Source organism: Ailuropoda melanoleuca, chromosome 5 (assembly GCF_002007445.2).
Source record: "Ailuropoda melanoleuca isolate Jingjing chromosome 5, ASM200744v2, whole genome shotgun sequence".
In the NCBI taxonomy this organism is placed as follows: domain Eukaryota; kingdom Metazoa; phylum Chordata; class Mammalia; order Carnivora; family Ursidae; genus Ailuropoda; species Ailuropoda melanoleuca.
This window is the reverse complement of record NC_048222.1, coordinates 36,232,652-36,252,804: the sequence shown is the minus strand read 5'-3', so window position 1 is coordinate 36,252,804 and position 20,153 is coordinate 36,232,652. Positions and strand designations below refer to the sequence as shown.

Genomic DNA, 20,153 nt, shown 5'->3' with positions numbered 1-20,153 from the left:
CCCCTCTTGCCACCTGGGCCCAAGCCAGAATCCGCAGCTGGCTCCTCCCCACCCCTAGGACCCATCGCTCCCCAAGGCCCCAAGGGCCTTACCACTGCTTAACCCATGACACCAGCCACCTCCCCCGGCTCCTGCTGCGCGGGCCAGCCACATCGCCACCAGCCTTTCCGCGGATGCTGGCGACAAGCTTGCTCACGGGCCTGGCCCACTCCTGTGTCTGCACGGCCAACAGAGCCACCCTGGGCCCAGATCCGATCCCACCGCTCTGCTGCCGCTGCTCCTTCTTCAGTTCCCTCTCGCCTCCGCTGCAGGCCTTCCTGATCGCCCTGCTTCCCTTCCTGGGCTCCCCCACAAGCCTCCCCTGAGCCCCAGCTTCCTTGCCACAGCTGCCCTCCCCAGCGGCGCGTCCTCTGCACCCGGCATTCCTCTCCGCATTCATCTATCAGGGGAATTCCACTCATCTGTTGAGCCTCAGTTCCAATGTCACCTCCTCTGTGAAGCCTTCCCTGGTTTCCCCTGTGCAGAGCTGGTCAGTCCCTCCTCTGTGGTCCTTCATCCCCTCCATCATGCTGTCGTCCCAGCACTTACCACACCAGAGTGTGCTTGTCTGTTTACACATCCGTCTGCCCCCAGTCGACTCTGAGCTCCACCAGGGGTGTGTCTCATACATCCCTGTATCACCAGCACACAGCAGGTACCCAGTGTTTGCTTCCGTGAGGGAAGGAGACAGAGAAAGAGAGATGGTGACACTCCCAGAGGGAGGAGGGGAGGGAAAAGCAAGGCAGCAGGACGGAAGGCACAGCGGATGGGGCCCACGGGGTCCCTGCAGACGGACGGAACCTCGCCCATGGAGCAGGCAGTCAGCACTGGCCCAGAACCACCAGCCACCCAGCCCAGGCTGGCCGACTGATTAAAGGGGGAGCTCAAGTGGGAGGCAGAAGACATAAGCAAAAGGAGAAAGTGGCTCAGGCGGGATGGGATGTGGTATTTGGGGAAAGCACAGGCCGGGCCCTCCTGCCTCTACTGCACTGTTCATTGGACGGCATGCCCCTGGGCCATCCTGTGCCTAGGCAGCACCCCTCCAGCCTACCCAGCCCCCTTGCCCACACTCAACCCTCCGTAGCCCCAGGGCAAACCTCCACCCGGGGCTCCTCCAAGCCTTTGGCAGGAGCCATACCCAGGCCAGGCTGGAGCAGAAAGCCAGGCCTAGCATCCTGAGCCAGCTGGGCCTTCATGGTCACTGGCAGGTCCCCTGGGGCAACTTGGGGGCAGCTCCCAAGTTGACTTCTCCTGGACATTCGAGATAAGAGCATCCTGTGGGGCTTGCCAGCCCTTCTCAGGGCCCGGCCCAGCGACACCCTCACCCCTTCAGCCACCAGCCAGGACACTGGGCCCCAGGGACCTCCACGTAGAGCCCCCTTCCAAACAAAAAACACGCCTCAGCAGCATGTCCCTGAAAGCACAAAACCCACCACCCACTGAGGTGGCCCATCTCCACCCCAGCACACGGCTCACTACCTCCTTCATGGAGGAGAGAGACCGTCCGGTCAACTCTGGTGTGCGGCCTGCTGGTGACACATGAACATCACACGTAGAGCTTTTTCAAAAAGCAAGCAAAAAAATGATGCCCGAGCCCTGTCTCACACCAATTAAATCAGAGCCTCTGGGGGGAGCAGCTAGGTAACTAGATATTTTCAACTTCTTATTAAAGAATAATTTGCATACAGAAAAGCACACATAAAATAAGTGTACAATTCAGTGCATCTCTCTAATAGAAGCCAGTTGGAAGCCAGCCCCCAGAAGGCCCCCTGCTCCTTCTGGTCTCATCCCTTCCCCCTGAAACCCACAAGGATGGCCGTCATCCGGGCTTCCATGGCACACACATGGCCTCTGCCTCCGCGGGCCTTCTGTGAATGGAATCGTACCACACATACTCTTTTACGTGGTTTCCTTTACTCAGCAATGCGTTTGTGGGATCCCTCCACGCTGTTGTGTGTAGCTGTAAACCGTGCATTTTCATGAGTGTTTAGTATCCCATTACACGGACATACTGCAACTGATTTATTCATTTGACTGTAGATGGGGATCTGGGCAGTTTTCCAGTTTTTGCCTATTGCGGAAGTGTGGCCAAGAACATTCCAGTACCTGTTGTGTGGACACAAGTATTCATTTCTATGGGTAAACACTTAGGATTGGAGTTGGTGGGTCATAAGGTATGTTCAGTTTCAGGCTTTTCAAGGCTCTCAGGCGATCTGAAACACACAACCAGTGTCAAGAAACCACTGGATGAATCTGGCCCCCACGTCTCTCCTTTCTTTGCGGCTCAGAGGGAGCCACAAGCATACCTTCTGGAATCCAGGGTGAATCCCCCCGCCTGGGCTCTGGATCTAGGGCCCTGCCCCTCTGGAGTTCCAGGAACAACCTCGGCAAGACAGGAATCACATTGTTCATAGAGATTTCCTTCATCTGTTAAGGTCACAGAGCACATTTACTAGGTCATGCCAAGGAAGCATTCCGTGCAGCAGACGCTGGCTCTGTGTTCTTCCCGAGAGCCTCCCTACGTCCCTCCCAGGGCCAGAGTCCTGACACACAGCCCAGACACTGGTGGACAAGACCTCTGCCAAAGGGAAACTGGAGTAATGCTGATAGAGTCAAGCTTATCATCAGTCCTCTAAAACCTGAAGATAAAAGACAAAAGATAGTTTGCAAAAAGAATCCTAGCATTTCTTACAGAAGCTGCACCTCACTTTACTTTCTACGCTGATAGTCCCTTATCTAGGACAAGTGCTTTGCTCTTGGACAAGGAAAGGGAAGAAAAGCCCACAGCTGAATTCCATCCTGAGTGTACGGGTGTGGGGCTCGGTGTGTTGGGGGGCACACGCTGGGTCCCCATCCAACTGTCCGGCTCAGCAGCCCCGGCAAAGGATTCAGGAGGGGCAGGCGCTCAGCACAGGTATGAACCCTACTTCCCAGGAGCAGGCCTGAGAACACCTGGGCCAGGAGTGTGCTTAGTTCCCTCTGACCACCTATGGCAGCCTTGAAATGAATGGGAAGGTGGAGAGCCGGGCGCCCTGCTTCCCAAGACGTCACAGTCTGGACCAAATGACCCTGGCCGCCACCGGCAGAAGCACAGATGCTGCTACACAAAGTCAGCAAGCTGACCAGCAGCCTCTTGGGAGGACGGCATGACCTTGGCCCATCCAACTCCATTTCTAATGAATCCTAACCAGGACTACGAGACGGGCGGCATGCAGCCAGAGGCAGTGAGCAGCCAGGAGGGAGGCATGCTGCAGGGACACTGGAGCAGAACTTCCAGGTGCCCCTGGAGCCGGGTCTAGAACAAGCGAAGAGGGAGCAGAGAGAGAAGCAGCGGGGCGCGGGCCAAGCCCCCAGGCTGGGAGAGAGCAGAGGGTCTGCCCTGCTAGCAGCCCATGAGCTTCCAATTCTGCGCCGGTGCCCCAGCACTTGCCGCAAAGCCCAGAAGCCCCACCTGCTTTGGCCAAAGCCCACAAACCAGGGCACACCTGCAATGGCACACCTCGTTGTCATTTCAGCCTCTCACATGGGGCAGGTGGTTCTGCGGGCATTTCACGGGTGGAGAGCGGAGGCTCGACTGGCTTCAGTGACTTGCCCCCATGCAGTCGTTGGCAGGGCCAGGATTCCATGGAGGTCTGACACCCAAGCCTGGGTCCCTCCACACCCCCAATGAGCCCTCAGGGTCAGGAGGGGGAAGGACTCAGAAGGTTCAAACTAAATCAAGCCCTATTAGTGGAGGGAGCCCCTGGGGAGAAGGGCAAGGAACAGGTGTGGCCCCTGACCTCCAGTCCTGAGGCCAGCTCTGGCTTCCGGCCGGCTATACAGATGAGGAGGCAGCCCAGACAGGTAAGGCACCAGCTCCCGACCACACAACCACACAACCACACAACCGGGGAGGAGTGGAGCTGAATTCAAAGTCTGGTCTGGCCGAAATCCTGCATTCTGTCCCTTCAGCACGCTGCCCAGAGGGCTCCGGGCCTGGTGTTCAGCCCTCTCCCGTACTGCTCCCAGTAGACGGGGATTGGAGGACACCAAAGGAGGTCTCTTGGACTGAGACGGCCATGCAGGGGCCTGTCTGGGAAGTGGGGTTCCCTAGATCAGACCCCTTCCCATCCCCCCGCCACCAAGCCTTTATTTTCTTTGCTCAAAGAACCAAACAAACTGGGAGAGCTAGTTGTTCCAGAGATGGGAGCTGGCGTAGCCCTCTGGGGGTGGCTGCATCCAGCCTGAACAAGGACCCCTTTGAGCTCTGCTGCCAACAAGAACTCCTACCTACAGGGACCTCAGAGGCTCCTGGGCCTCCCACCCAATGGGAGCCGGGAGGCCCAAGAACAAGGCTGGCCCCATCTCCCATGCTCGGCAGCCCAGACACTGCCCACTGCCCAGGTCTTTCTGTGGAGCCCAGAGCTGGTCCGCCAAGCCCTTAGCCACTTGGTTGACCGGCCCCACCCTGCTTAAAGGACCCCAATTGCCCTCTTCCCTGCTCTAGGGTCCCCCGCCGCCCTGCCATCCCGCTCTGAGCTCTCGGGGCACACTAAAAAGGCCCAGGTCCTCACAGGGATGGAATTCAGAATAAAGTGCTCCGGTTGACTCCTCTCAAGCACTCAGGCATTTGGGAGGGTTGCTAATGAGCTGCCCTCCCGGCTCTGCTCTCGCTCCCAGGTCCTGCTTAGCTAATGTGCTCCTGCCCAAGACGGAGACCTTCTCGCTCTTGTCCCCAACACCTCCACTCCCCGAGCCTGGTGAGCTGGTAGCTCCAGGGAGAGCAGACCCCTCCCGCTTTGCCTCCGCACGCAGTCTGCTCAGGATCCTCACTGCTGTACTGCCCATGTAAGTGGCTATCTTCCCACGAAGACAGTCTTCCTTATTCCCCTCCTACCCAGGCCCGCACACAGCTTCAGGCATGCAGTAAGTGCTCAATAACTGTGTACTGAATAAACAAACACTCCCTGCTGAGAAGCTCCTCTGTGCAGTTTGTTCCCGCAAACCCGGGGCCTCGGGACACAAACACAAGCAAGTCACTCAAGTTAGCTTCTCGCTGCGCTTGACCTCCTCCTGGGTGGTCCCCAGGCACCTTCCTCTGGGTCTGCTCCCCTATCACATGGGGGGAAATCCCCTCTCTGCCCTGCACATCTTCAGGGCCGCTGCGGGGATCCGGGAGCTCATGGCCCAGCCCCAGGCAGGGGGCCAGTTCTCACAGCCTTGCCCGCTGAGCCGCACCCCCATCCCCCACCCCCGCCAGCAGCCCTGAGACCTCTGCATCCCATCATGCCCCTTGAGGGATGCCTAGAAGTGCAGCCGCCCAAGGCAAGCAGACATAGAGGTACCAGCGCCCGCTGGGCTCCAAACGGCACCCACAGAGCTCCGCACACGTCCTGCATGACTGGATCTTGCCCTGGGACTGCAGCCAGCGAGCCTCTGAGGGGAGGGCTGTCTCTGCACCTGGGCCACACCCAGTGACTGCCTTCCACCCGAGGGGACGCCAGGAATCACTCCCACAGCTTGGGCCCCACCGAGTTCAGCACCCCTACCCCCCCTCCCCCGCAAAGGTCTTGGGCCCCCTTCCTGGCCAGAGCTCAAAGGCCTGCGGAGGGACAGCAGTCACCAGGGAGACAGATGGGACACACAGTTGAAACACGAAAGCTCGGCTGCTGGGCATGCCCAGGCTTTCTCCCGAAGCCCAGGCCACAGCGTGGAGCTGGTGGCCGGTTCTGCGGAGAGTGGCCTGCCGGCTGCTGGCCTCATCCCGCCGTGTGCACTGCTGTGGCAGCATCTGTTTGAGCTGGCACCCCTGCACCTGGTCACAGACCACTTTTTCTTGGCCGGCCACTTAGGGCCTGGCCGTGTCCAGACAAGAAGCTGGGTATTCAGGTCGAAAAACAGACTTGCATTCATTAAGAAACAGAGCACCCCTGTGCTCCTGGGGGCCCCCCTCTGCCGGGCCTGCTGAGGGACGGCCCACAGGCAGCCTCAGCCACCCGGACGCCCCTGCTGGAGGCTGCCAGGGTGCGTGGCTACTCACGGGACAAGTCCGCTCTGTCCATCCGTGGATAGCATCCAACGCACCCCAATTCCAACTACCCCGTAACACCCACCTCAGAATCCCTCTGGCTTTCTGGACCTTCCAGGCCCTTCTCAGGGCACAGAGCAGGTTTGAAGGAGTGTTAGGGTCGTAAGAGAGCCTGGGTGTGGGGTCAGGAAGACAGAGAGGCAGGCCTGGACATACGTCTCGCTGGTGAGGGGGCTTGGAGAAGCCACTCCCTCTCTCTGGGCCTCAGTTACTCTCTGCAAAGGGGCGAAAGAGCCTCAGCCCAGGAATGAAAGCAAGTGTCGTCTGAGGGAAAAACAAAGCAGAGCCAGGAACTCGGTGAACTGCAAATGGCCACCGACCCTCCTGCGATCAGAAGAACCCCTATCCCAGGAGAGGCTGGCAGGGTCACAGTCCTCAAAGGGCTGCCAGCCTCTCTGCCTCCCTCCTACAGACACCAACTGAATGTCTCTTATTCGCTTAGCTCTGTGTAAGTACTGTGTATACTAAGAGGGATAAGGCAAGCTACTATCCCCAAAATGCCTGGTGGGAGAGACAGACATGAAACAAATATTTATATAAATCAATACATAATTATAACTCTGTCATCTATGCTATGAAAGAAGAGCCCAGAGTCCTAGTTGGACCTCTATCAGGGAGTCCTGACTCAGCTGTGGAAAGCAGGGAAGCTTTCCCTAAGAAGCAGTGGCATTTTGAGCCGATAGCCAATGGATGCTAATCAGATGGGGGAGGGTATCTGGAGAGCTTTAGAGAGGGGTCATTGTATAGTGTTTATGATGGGTGTGCAAAGGCCCTGAGGCCAGAGGTGTGTAGCATGTATGAGGAACATAAACAGAGCCTTTGTCTGGAGAGTGGAAGTAGTGACATGGGGAGCAATGAGGTTGGAGAGGGTGGCAGGGCTAGATCATGCAGGGCCCTGTGCACCCCAATAAGGGTTTCTGTCATTTTCTTAAAAGCAGTGGGGAATCAGTAAAGGGATTTAAACAGGGAAATACACTATCAACTTTGTATCTTAAAGAGATCGCTCTGACACATAGATTTGCTTGAAAGTAATCCAAAGGAGGTGGGGAAGGGGGAGTAGAGATAAGTATTGATGAAAAAGGGACAATCTTTTGTTGATGGTTATTATAGCTGGGTGATGGATACATGGGTATCCACCCTACAGCTCTCTCCTTTTTTGTGTATGTTTAAGATTTTTTCCATGGAGACAGATCAGTTAGGAGACTGTATTCCAATGGAGAGATGATGTCTCAGACTTGGTGGCAGTGGTGATGGAGGGCCAGGGATGGATTCAGGATATATATTTCCAAATGAAATCAACCTGACTTGGTGATCCATTGAATCTGGGGTAGAAGGGAAAAAAATGTCAAATATGACTCTAGATTTCTGGCTTAAGCAAGTAGGATACTGCTCTGTTTTACTGAGATGAAACAGGGAAAATATATTGGAAAAAGAGCATATTTGAAGGAAACAATGATGAGTTCAGTCTTGAAGTTGTGTGAGAAACATTTAAATGGAGATGTCAAGCTATATAGGAGTAAAGAGCTCAGAAGAAAGGTCCAGACTAAAGTGATAAATTTCTGAGTTATTGGCCCATGAATGAGTACAGGAGCTAGGAAAGTGGATACACAAAGAAGAGAAGCTATCAACAAGGGTGCCAAAACCAATTCAATGGGAGAAAGATTAGTCTTTCCAACAAATGGTGCTGGGACAACCAGATATTCACATGCAAAAGATTTAAGTTGGACCCCTATCTCACACCACTTACAAAAATAAGCTCAAAAATGTCAGAGCTAACCCCACAAAACTTGTAGAAGAAAACAGGTGTAAATCTTTGCGACCTTTGATCAGGCAACAGTCTCTCAAGATACGATACCGAAAGCACAGGAAACGGAAGAAAAAACCGAGCCTCATCAAAAGTGGGAAATTTTGTGCTAATGATATCACCAAGAGAGTGCAGACAACGCACAGAATGGGAGAAAATACTTGCAAGTCATATATCTGATATGAGCCTAATATCCAGAATATGCAAAGAACTCCTACAACCTTGAAAACACTATACTAAGTGAAATGAGCCAGTCCCAAAAGATAAATACTGTATAACTCCATTTATATAAAGTATCTGGAGTATCAAATTCAAAGAAACAGAAAGCGGAATGGTGGTTGCCAGGGGCTGGAGGGAGGAGAAGGTGGAGAGGTATTTAATGGGTATTTCAGTGTCGCAAGATGAAAAAGTTCTGGAGACGGATTGCACAATATGAATGTGCTTAACACTTCCGAACCGTACAGATGTACTTATAAGTGGTTAAGATGATAAATTTTATGTTATGGTTTTTCTTGACCACAATTAAAATAATCTTTTAAAAAAGAATTCTTTTTTTTTTAAAAAAAAGATTATTTGAGAGAGAGAGCGCGCGCGCATGCGTGCATGCATGTGCGGGAGGTGGGGAGAGGGGCAGAGGGAGAAGGAGAGAGAAACGTAAGCAGAATCTACGTTGAAGGTGGAGTCTGACCCAGGACTCAATTTCACAACTCAATCTCATGACTATGAGATCACCACCAAAGCCAAAACCAAGAGTGCACCCCACAGGCGTCCCTAAAAAGAACTCTTAAAATCATATGATAAAGAGACGTAATCCAACTAAAACCGGTCAAATGTTTGAATAAACATTTTTCCAAAGGTGATGTCAAATGAGCAATAGGACATGAAGAGATGCTCCACGTCATTAGCCATCAAGGAAATGCAAATCAAAACCACAGTGAGCTACCACTTCACACCCACTAGGAGACCATAATCAATATTAGGCGTTGGGGAGGATGCGGAGAAATTGGACCCTCATACATTGCTGACGGGAATGTAAAATGGTACCACTGCTTTGGAAAAATCTGGTGGCTCTTCACCCGGTTAAACATAGAGTTACTGTATGACCCAGCAGTTGCACTCCTAGCTATACAGCCCGAGAGAACTGAAAACATGTCCACACAAAGCGTTGTACAAGAACGCTCACAGCATTATGGCAATTAGCCCCTCAAAACGGAAGCCGCCCAAATAGCCATCAACCGATGAGCAGCTCCGCTGTGATACAACCGCACAACGGAGTATTACTGAGCCGCGCAAAGGAGCGCCGGATTGACACAAGCTACAACATGAAAGAACCTTAACAACATTCTGCTAAGTGAAAGAAGCCAGTTACGAAAGACCACATACTGTCTGATTCCACGTACAGGAAATGTCGAGAACTAGCAAACCCGTGGAGACAGAAAGGAGATGAGTGGTTGCCAAGGTGCTGGGGGAAGGGGAAATGGGAAGTGACTAATGTGCATAGGGTTTCTCTTTGGGGTGATGACACTGTTCTGGAATTAGACGGTGGGGAGAGCGGCACAACTTGGTGAATACATTAAAAGCCACGGAATTGTACACTTTCAAAGAGTGAATCTTACGGTCTGGATTATATCTCAAGGAGGTGGAGAAGGAAGAGAGAAATCTGGGACCCGAAGGAGCACAAGACTTAAAGATTGGGGGGGGGGTAGTCCCCCAAGGAGACTAGGAGAGAGCGAGCCAAGAGGTAGAAAGAAAACCAGGGGTAGGTGTTGTCATGGAAGCCGAAGGAGCGTGTCCAAAGGAGGACTGGGCGTCAGTGGCTAACTGAGAGGCAGGTGGGAGGAAGGCTGAAGGCAGTCCCTCCAGCAACAAGGTCAGGATAGGGTAACTTCCGCCATCTCGGTGGGGTGGGGAGTGTGTGAATCCAAACTCGGGTGCGAAAGACCTGCTCCCCTTTACTCCCTCCCAGGCCGGTGACCGCATCCCAGGGACGGACAGTGAGGCCGGCCGGGTCTCTGAGTACAATGGAGGATGCCGCTGAGCCAAGTCCTGGGCCAACCTCGGATCCTGCTGCCCCCCTCCCAGTGAAAGTCGGCGGGGATGCTGGAGGGCGGGAGAAGGTTCCCTGTGGGGAGGGGGCCACGATCGCCCGCAGCCCCCCTGCGCCCGCAGCCTCACTGCAGGTCCAACCGCGCCGGCGTCCTCACCTGCTGCTCCTCCACCCCGCGCGCGTCTGCCGCAGCTCGAGAGGCACGGGTCGGTCTCGGGCGCCTGCCTCCGCAGGGGCTGGGAGGCCCGGGTCACCCGGCGCCAGAGGGCGGCCACACCCAGAATTCCAGCCCCGCACAGAGCGCCGGCTCCGCGAGGCGGAGGCCCGGCGCCAGAGATCCCGCCGGCCCACCCGGTCCAACGGCCCAACCTCCGAGGGAGCGGATGGGCCCTAAGCGCTGAGAGCAAAAGCTGGCGCAGACGGGGCGCGGGGGCGCGGGGAGGGGGGTGTGCTGCCTGGAGGGCAGCAGCCCCACCGCCCCCCCCCCGGCCTCCCTGAAAAGGGACAGCGCCCCCATCCGAGGTCCCCTTTTGGATCGGTGTCCAGCACCAAACCTGGTAGCCGGCCCGGATTTAGGATGGCCCAAAGCAGGGTCTGGCTGGTGCCCTGCCTCAGGCTCGGGACAACTGGCCTCCCCCAAGCTGTGCGGCCGCGAAGGGTTCAGATTCCTGAGCCATGACCTAGTCTTGCGGGGCTTGCTGGGTCCTGGGACCTCTTCCTCCAGGGAGAACTCCAGATTGTCTAACTGGTGGAAACCCCCTAGGAATGCCTGCTCTCGCCCCTATGAGTCAACAATGTTCTGGAGGTTCTAGCCATTGCACAAAAGCAAGACAAAGAAAGAAAAAGTTTAGACACTAAAAAGAGAAATTTTAATTTTTATTTATCCATATATTTTTTTTAAGTAACCTCTACGTCCAAAGTGGGCCTTGAACTCACCGCCCCGAGAAGAGTGCCATGCTCCACCGACTCAGCCAGGCGCTCCCTCAAAAGAGAGAATTTTTATTTGAAAGATGGTAAGGTAAACTATCTAGAGGACACATGATCAACTCCAAAAACAAAAGAAAGTGGCCCCGACATTCTTATATTTGGGCAGTAGGCAAGGCAGAGCTGTGGTGGGGATGGACACGTACTGAGTTCTTATGGAGTTTATTATTCTAGGGGTTATAAGATCAACATAAAAGGCAATAGTTTCTCTATAGACCCACAGTAAAAAAAAAAAAAATTATATAAAGAATAAACTTTTTTTTTAAAGATTTTTTTTTAAGACTTTATTTATCTATTTGACAGAGAGAGAGACAGGCAGTGGGAGAGGGAACACAAGCAGGGGGAGTAGGAGAGGAAGAAGCAGGCTCCCAGCGGAGGAGCCTGATGCGGGGCTCGATCCCAGAATGCTGGGATCACGCCCTGAGGTGAAGGCAGATGCTAAACGACGGAGCCACCCAGGCGCCCCAAGAATAAACTTTTAAAATGTCAAAAGTCCATGAGGAAAAAAACCACAAACCTTTTTTAAAAGACATAAAAGAAGACTTGAATAAATGTTCTTGAGTGGGAAGATTCAAAGTTTTAAAGGAGCGAATTTATCTCAAATTTAATGCAAGGGCTTGCCTTACCAGATGTCAGAACAAACTACAAAGCTAGAGCAATCAAAATACCATGGTATTCAAAGGAAGCAAACTGAGGGTTGTTAGAGGGAAGGAGGGGAGGGGGATGGGTAACTGGGTGACGGGCATTAAGGAGGGCACATGATGTAATGAGCACTGGGTGTTATATAAGACCGATGAATCACGGAACTGTACCTCTGAAACTAATAATACACTATATGTTAATTAATTGAATTTAAATAAAATTTAATTTAATTAAAAAAAAATACCATGGTACTTACTGGCTTAGGAAAGATGAACAGATCCTAACAGAGAGTCCAGAACATGATCTATGGCTATCTGAGAATTCAGTACATGATAAAGAAGGCATTCTAAATAAGTAAGAGAAGACTGGATTGTCCAATAAGTGGTACTGGGGCACCTGGCTAGCTCACACCATTCGCAAAAATAAATTCCAAAGAGAGTGAACACCCAAATATTTTCTAAATCAATAAAGAACTAAAACAAAATAGAGGAGAGTATTAAAACACTGAGAAAGATTTTTCTAAGCAAGATATAAAACCCAGAACACATTAAAGATTTAATTGCATAAAAATTAAAAACTTTGTACATCAAAATTTAAACAAAGAATTGATATTTTTAAACATATAATGAGCTCATCCAAGTCAGTAAGAAGAAGTAAATGATCTAATAGAAAAGTGAGCAAAGAATATTAAACAGGCAAGTCAAAAAAGAAGAAATATTTCTCATAACTATATTATTGGTATGCACTTAAAAATTTATAGTGCTCAGTACCACCAAGGATATATTACAAATCTAGAGAGATCCCTTGATCCAACAACTCCATCTCACAGGACTTGGCATAAGGAAATAAATGGACAAGTAGGCATAAATTTATATTCATATGGCTAACAATTATGGTGAAAAAAGTGGAAATACCTAAATAATATTTTATCAATATCATAGATTCATATGCAATTGACTAAAATAGTGGAGTACAGCTGCATGGGCTTGTAGAGAAAAAGGCCCAAAATGTGTTGTTTAGTGAAAAGTAGGTACAGATTAGTAAGTAAGATAAAATTAATCCAGTTATAAAATTTAACCTTCTATACCTAAGGGTATATATCAAACAACAGTGATTATATCTTGTGTGAGAATTATAGAGTGATTTTTAGTCTTTTTTTAAAAAGATTTTATTAATTTACCTGACAGAGAAAGAGAGCACTCGCAAGCAGGGGGAGGGGCAGAGGCACAGGGAGAAGCAGACTTCCCGCTGAGCAGGGAGCCCAATGTGGGGATCGATCCCAGGACCCTGGGGATCCCAGGACCCTGGGATCATGACCTGAGCCGAAGGCAGGTGCTTAATTGACTGAGCCACCCAGGTGCCCCCTGATTTTTACTCTCTTTAATTTCTCTTTCATTTAAACTTATTAAAATAGGCATGTAATACTTTCAAAACCAGCAAAAAACAATAAAGATTGTTTTTAATATTTAAAATAAAAGGTAGAAATGATATCTTCTTTTCTACTTAGTAAGTGTCAAAGGCTCAAAAGTTTAATAATATCTATTGTTGAGCAACATGCTGGTGAATGGGCAGTCTCACCCACTACTGTGTGGTAAGGCAGTGTGAGAAAACGTACATAAATTTCATACGTAGATACCCGTCAGACCCATAAATTCCACCTCTAACAATTTATCCTTAGAAAATAGGTGGACACAAATTTAAATGTATAAGAATGCTCACTGAACTGTGGTTAGAAGAAAAAAAGAACAGTAGAGCAGGAACAAATTGTGGTTTACTCATGGATGAAAGGCTATGTAACAATTAAAATGATTTTTATCAAGTCATTTATTAAAACTAAATCTATATAAGCATGAAAGCATAACATAACATTGGAAAGACCTTATATAGAAGACCACGCATAATAAAATATATGTGGGAAGCGTGCTCACCAAAATTCCAACAATATCTTTCTCCATGAGTTGGGATTTTAGATTTTTAAAAATTTTCTTCCTTATACTTTTCTGTATACTCTGCCTGAATTTTGTGATCACAATACACTATCTTCATTTAGTGGAAAGAATAAAAAGGAAGAAAAAGGATACAGCAAGAAAAAGACTTGTGTCAAGGTCACAGCAATATTAACTAATAGACACCTCTGAAATTTCAAATTCCTAAAACCTCATTCTTCTTACATGAGAACTCTTAGAATCCAACAGAAAAAGAAACCTTGATTTTAAAAATGAACTTTGCCAAATCCCCGCACGTGATAAAACTGCACAAAACTAAACACACACACACACACACACACACACACACACACACAGAGACACACACACATGAGTGCATATCAAACCAGTGAAATCTGAATAAGGTCAATGGGTGATATCAGCATCAATTTTCTGGTTGTGCCTGGGTGTTCTCCTTAAGCAGGATGTTACCACTGGGAGAAACTGAGTGAAAGGTACATGAGATCTCTGTATCATTTCCTACAATGTGAATCTACCATTACCTCAAAATATAAAGTTTATTTCCGAAAAATAAACTTTGCACCTTCAAAAGGAAAACAGACCAAGATTTCTTAAAGCTGGGGCTGGATCACTAGAAGCCTGGTCTCAGATTCTCAAAGCTGGGTGCACTGCAGGGAAAGGAACTTTTGGTGAGCACGTGCTGTGTCTCAGCCATTACACAGCCTTTGAGGCCGGCCGGATGTGACTCTGTTTCACGGATGAAGAAAGGGGGACTCAAAGCCAGTAGTAACTTAGTAACAGAGAAAGGATTTGAATCCAGGTCCTTCGCTCAGCCTCTTCCTATTATTCTATCACAATGACTACAGATCTGAGAATAACTTAAAAGAAAAAAAGAAAAAAACTGGAACTCCTGGGTGGCTCAGTTTGTTAAGCGTCTGCCTTCATCTCAGGTCAGGATCCCGGGGTCCTGGGATCGAGGCCTGCATGGGACTCCTTGCTCAGTGGGGAGCCTGCTTCTCCCTCTGCCTGCTGCTCCCCCTACTTGTGCTCTCTCTCTCTGACAAATAAATAAAACATTAGAAAGAAAGAAAGAAAGAAAGAAAGAAAGAAAGAAAGAAAGAAAGAAAGAAAGAAAGAAGAAAAAACTCGTTCAGTGTTACGCACATCAAGGAACTTGGTATAAGGACATAAATAGTCCAGTGGGTGGAAAAAAAAAAAGGTAAAGTTGCAATCAGGCAGAAAGAATTTAAAAATGTGTACCTACATGCGAGTATCATCCATCAGGTGTGTCATGCAGAAAGTTCTATTAGAAAGTTCTTTCCAACACCCAAATAGACCTCATTGTAGCTAGCGATCCTTCACCAAGGAACAAACCTTGGTCATCCTGTTCCTTGATAAAACCAGATCACTGTTGGCGCTATACCTCAGTGACCAAATAGTTGAGGAAAGGACATTTCTTTATCGAAAGGTTCGAGCTAGGGGCGCCTGGCTGGCTCAGTCAGTGGAGCGTGCAACTCTTGATCTCAAGGTTGTGAGTTCAAGTCCTATGCTGGGTGTAGAGATTAGTTAAAAACTGCAAGGAAAAAAAAAAGAAGAAATGGAAGGGGGACCTACAGATTACAAAAGATTATACAGACATAGACATAGAGATTCAGTATGTTAACCAATTGCATCAAACTCATTCAGATTCTTATCAAACTAAACAAATGGTACCAAGACGTTTATGAGACAATGGGGGATCTTTAAAAGCTAATTCATTGATGATTTTAAGGAGTTACTATTATTTTTTAGGTGTGATAATAGTAGTGTAGTTATATTTTTTAAAGTAGATACACACTGAAATAGTTGTTGATAATATAATATCTTAGATTTGCTTCAGAATAATCCAGGAGTGAGAGAGGAGGAAGGTATATATGAAACGAGGTTGGCCCATAACTTGGTAATTATTGAAGCTGGGTGATGGGCACATCCTGCTTATTGTACCATTCTCTCATTTATATATGGTTGAATTTTTCTGCAATAAAAGGATTTAACAATGAAAAATACAAGCATTTTTCAAGTTGTTTGCTAGTCAAGGAAGCCCAGTATGATGATCATTTCTGAGGTAATGTCACTGGGTTGTTTTATTTTGTTTTTAACTTAAAAAAAAAAAAAGATTATTTATTTGAGAGAGAGAGCTCATGCATGGGCAGGAGGGAGGGGCAGAGAGAGGAAAAGCAGACCCCCGCTGAGCAGGGAGCCCAACACGGGCTCCATCTCAGGATCCTGTGATCGTGACCTGAGCCGAAACCAAGAGTCGGACGCTTTACCAACTGAGCCACCCAGGCGCCCCTGTCGCTGGGTTGTTTTAAAATAACATTTCTGGATAGTCCTTCAAAATTCAAAACTTATTTTTAAATAGCTCTTTGTGTGGCCTGGGTTGGTATGGGCAAGTTTTGAGGAATCCAGTTCATGTTAACACATATTAGAAACATTTAAATTTTTTTCAGCAGAAGAGAGAAAAAAAACCCTTATAACTGGTCACAGCTGTTTGCTCAGGCATACCAGCCCTGCTGCTGTGACCCGAAGTCAGAGAACAAGAGGGATGCCAATGACATGAAATGCCAGGACGATTTCGACAAATATTTGATATACCACCGATGTGCGACATCAACCTGCTAGGAGGAAACGGAATTCGTATTTGATTTGAACTAATTCCTTTTTTTTTTAAAGATGTATTTATTTATGTGAGAGAGAGTGGGGGAGAGTGGGGATGGGGTGGAGCAGACGGAGAGGGAGAGACACTTAAGCGGACCCTGTGCTGAATGTGACACGGGGCTCAATCTCATGACCCTGAGACCATGACCCGAGCCAAAACCAAGTCAGACGCTTCACCGACTGCGCCACCCCAGTGCCCCTGTTTAAACTCATTCTTTATATGCTTCCTGTTTCAGATTAAGATAGAAATAGTGTGGGGTGCCTGGCAGGCTCAAGTCAGTAGAGCATGCGACTCTTGATCTCGGGGTTGTAAGTTCGGGCTCCACGTTGGGTGTAGAGGCTCCTTAAGAGAAAGAAAAGAAAGAAAGAGAGAGAGAGAAAGAGAAAAGAAGGAAGGAAGGAAGGAAGGAAGGAAGGAAGGAAGGAAGGAGAAGGAAGGAAAAGAAAGAAAAGAAAGAAAGAAAGAGGAGGGAAGGAAGGAAAGGAAAAGAAAGGAAAGGAAAGGAAAGGAAAGGAAAGGAAAGGAAAGGAAAGGAAAGAAGAAAGAAAGAAAGAAAGAAAGAAAGAAAGAAAGAAAGAAAGAAAGAAAGAAAGAAAAAAGAAAGAAAGAAAGAGTGCCAGCCAGAAACACATCTGTTTAAAAAAAACTCACCATGTGACTTTCTAGTGGATATTAAACATAAGCAGAGGAAACATGCAGTTAGGACTCGGACTCAAGGAGTGGGTTCAACCTCCATGGGTTGTTAAAACTCCAGTCCTAAATTAGGACCAAGCATTTCTAAACCGGTAAAAATGTGCGATGGTGGCAGGGAGAAGGGAGGAACCAGCTTACCCTATAGAAGCTTACATTCTTGGGGAAAATCCTTGCTTCTGGAATCTGTCCTATAGCAGGCAGGCACTCCTTGGGATGGGGCTGGGGGAGGCAATTATTTCTTACCACCCAAGAAACTCCATTCCCGGGGACCTCGGCTCTCCTGTCCTCCTTCCTTTCCTACATCAGTAAACACCTGGGGGATACATCAATGCTGCCAAGGTTGGTGACGGCAGATAGTGACAGATTGGTGCCCTGCGGCCCAGGTGAATAGCAGCACGGTGGCCCACAGCGACTTCACGCCAAACTTACACTTGGGACCAGTGGCAGCTGCAGAAACGTGGGGGCCTATTTTCACTTTTCAGGAAAGGAGAAAAGCAAGTTATTTTCTGGTGTCCAAATTCAGGCACTGGACACTGTACCAAGTGGAATGCTGTGCCGTTTTCCATTTCATGGGCCTGTGTGTGTGTGTTTATTAAGTAAGTTCTGTGCCCAACATGGAGCTTGAACTCATGACCCTGAGATCAAGAGTCACATGCTCCACCAACTGAGCCAGCCAGGCGCCCCTTGATTTCATGGACGTTCTACAGGTAGTCATAGCAAAGAAGAAATTATGTGAAGAAATAAAATGCTTCCAGAAATTGAGGGGAAATTGAGGCTAATCGGCAGGATAACCGAATAGGACATCATAGAGAAGGCCCTCAGGGAGCCTACAACCCAATCTCCTTCCATTATGACGATGGCCAAGCAGACTCAGAGAGGGGTACTGACTTTTCCCAAGTCTCAGCAAAATAGGAACAGCATGAGGCTTAGAACTCACTTCTGAATCCCGGAGCAAGGCTGTCTGTGCTGGTCGGATAAAAACCGTATGTGGCATTCAGGGGGGCCAAAGCCACAGCTTAAGCAGGTTAAGGACTGGGCAGAGCCGCCTAAGCAGGCCCTGGGAAGAGCTTCGGGGAGGCTGGCTGGCCGACCTCAACCTCGGGGGGTCATCCTAGGTGGACGAACTGGCACAGTCTTTCTGGTCTGCATTAAGGCTTTTGAGGACTCACCTAAGTTCAGAAATTTGAAAGCAACCTGTAACATCAAGGCATGGATAGGGGCAGGCTGTCCCCTCTAGGCTAATTCCGAAATTTCTCCCTAAGGCAAGTCAGGAAGATCTTTGATTTGGTGCCAGCCGAAACTCTCCCGGGGGCTCAGTGGCAGCCTCCATCAGCTTTGCCCTCTAAACCTGTCCATTTGCCCAGAGATGCTCACTGCTTAACTGGCCCTGTCAAACTGCAACCTCAAACCTGAGAGTATCTGTCAGCATGGACTGGACTCTAACCAGTGTAACAGAGGACTGTGCAGGGGATATACTGGCCCCCTCACTGCAGGATGGGAGGGACACCCTCTAAGCCACCTCTCCCTGCAACCCTATAAATCTTTGAAAGGAGCTGGACTTTGGAGCCAACTGGAAGTGTACATGCGGCTAAGACATCAGAGATTGTCAGGGCACTCTCTTATTCCCTAGGAGCCCGATCCCTGCAAGGATGGGGGCACCCTTAACCAGCCATGAGGAGAGGGGAGACAAGCAAAGCAAATGAGGGCAAATGACAGGTGGGTAGAGACGCACCAGCCTCTGAAAACAGGTTGGAGGGAGCCCGTAAGGATTCAGCCAGGTCCATAAACCTGCATGGAATGGGCATAGGACTCACACATTCACCCTACCTTCCCCAGTGCTAGCTGGCCAGGGGAGCCAGGTTGCCCTCCAGAGATCCGACTGTGGGGCTTGGGACCTGGGCAAGGGCAGGAACTTGTTACAGCTTCATTCACTGCCTCTGTCTTCCCTAAATAATCCCTCCCGCAGTACCGAAGACCTCAAGGAGCACAAGCCACAATTCTTGCTGTCACCTGAAACGCCACCTCCAGCTTGCCCAGCCTCCTTGCCCCTTGCCCGGGTGCAAGAACTTTCCTTCCTCCCAAAGCGACTCTGGGTCAGATCTCCAGGCTGAAAGACCGGCCCCAGCGCGCCCGATCGGGACAGGCCTGGTGCACGGGTGCGGCTGAGTCGTGCCGGGACAGCTCCACGCTGCCTCCTGGGCCGCTGCGGGCCACTACAATTGCAGACCAGGCTGGGAGGGGAGAGAGGCTGACCCCTCCGAGGGCCAGCAGGAAAGCGCCAGACTTTGGGTGAGGGACAGTCAGGATGAGGCAATCGGTTTGGTTGGGGAATAAATAAATGAGTGAGTGAATGAATGAATAGCGATAGTGGCGGAGACGCGGTAAGAGAAGTCCCGAGGAGGGTGCCCTCCACTATTCCTGATGCCGCCCGGACTTCTCTCCTCCCCCAGTTACGGAGCGCCGACAGCCGGTCCATCTACCCCCTCGCCAATACCTCGCAGCCCCCGGAGGCGCCCGGGCCCGCGCTGCGCAGCCTTGGAGCGGAGCCCAAATTCCGGTGGCCGGGAGGTGCCTGCCCCGCGGCCAGAATGTGCCTAGGCGCCGGGGCCCCCCGGGGCAGCCTCGCCCTGCCAGGCGGCGTCCCCTCGCGGCAGCCCCCGGCCCCCCGAGCCCAGCCCGCTGGCCTCAGCTCCTTACCTGCCCGCCTCGGCGGCCTCACCCCGACTCAGAGCGGTCATTGCGGCACCTCCAGCGAGCGCCGGGGACCGCGCGGCGAGACCCGGCGCTCGTCCGCCAGCTCCCGCTCCCGCCCCCGACCCGTGGGCCCGCCCCCACCCGCCCATTGGCTGCTGCCGCAAGACGGGCCCCGCCCATTGGCTGCTGCCGCGGGACGGGCCCCGCCCATTAGCCGTTCCTCCTCCGGGTTCTGCCGGGAGCTCTGCGCAGATTCTACCACTCCTACCTCCAGACCCGCAAGTCCCGGTGGCCCGGGCCTGGGTCTGCACTTCCTGCCCCTCACAGCGCGGGCCTTGGGTCCCCTCCAGGTTCTTCCTCCTCAGCCCTACAGGTCTCGGCGCTCGGTGCCCTCTGCAGCAACCCGTTCCCGTCCTCCTCTCAACCCTCCCGACTCTGAGCTCCAGGGTAGGTTTCAACCTCTCTCGGCTGCAGTGACATGAGTTAGGGAACACAGGAAACTTTAAATAGGGTAGTCGGGCAGTCGCGCAGCCCGGGAG

At 50.5% G+C, this 20,153-nt stretch overlaps 1 protein-coding gene across 13 annotated transcripts in view; it reads right to left on the bottom strand.

Annotated features, from left to right (window-relative positions):
- The window catches only part of GRAMD2A (GRAM domain containing 2A), a 34,245-nt gene extending 14,523 nt beyond the window's left edge, over window positions 1-19,722 (bottom strand). For 2 of the 13 annotated variants that reach the window (XR_004625507.1, XM_034660721.1), the window contains exon 1: window positions 19,618-19,722. Coding sequence is in view for 1 of the 13 variants with exons in the window: in XM_034660721.1 (XP_034516612.1) it covers window positions 19,618-19,658 (41 nt within the window). In the remaining 12 variants the exon portion in view is untranslated. The other 11 variants (XR_004625512.1, XR_004625508.1, XR_004625503.1 and 8 more) reach the window with 10 other exon arrangements.
- Between the last annotated feature and the right edge of the window lie 431 nt (window positions 19,723-20,153).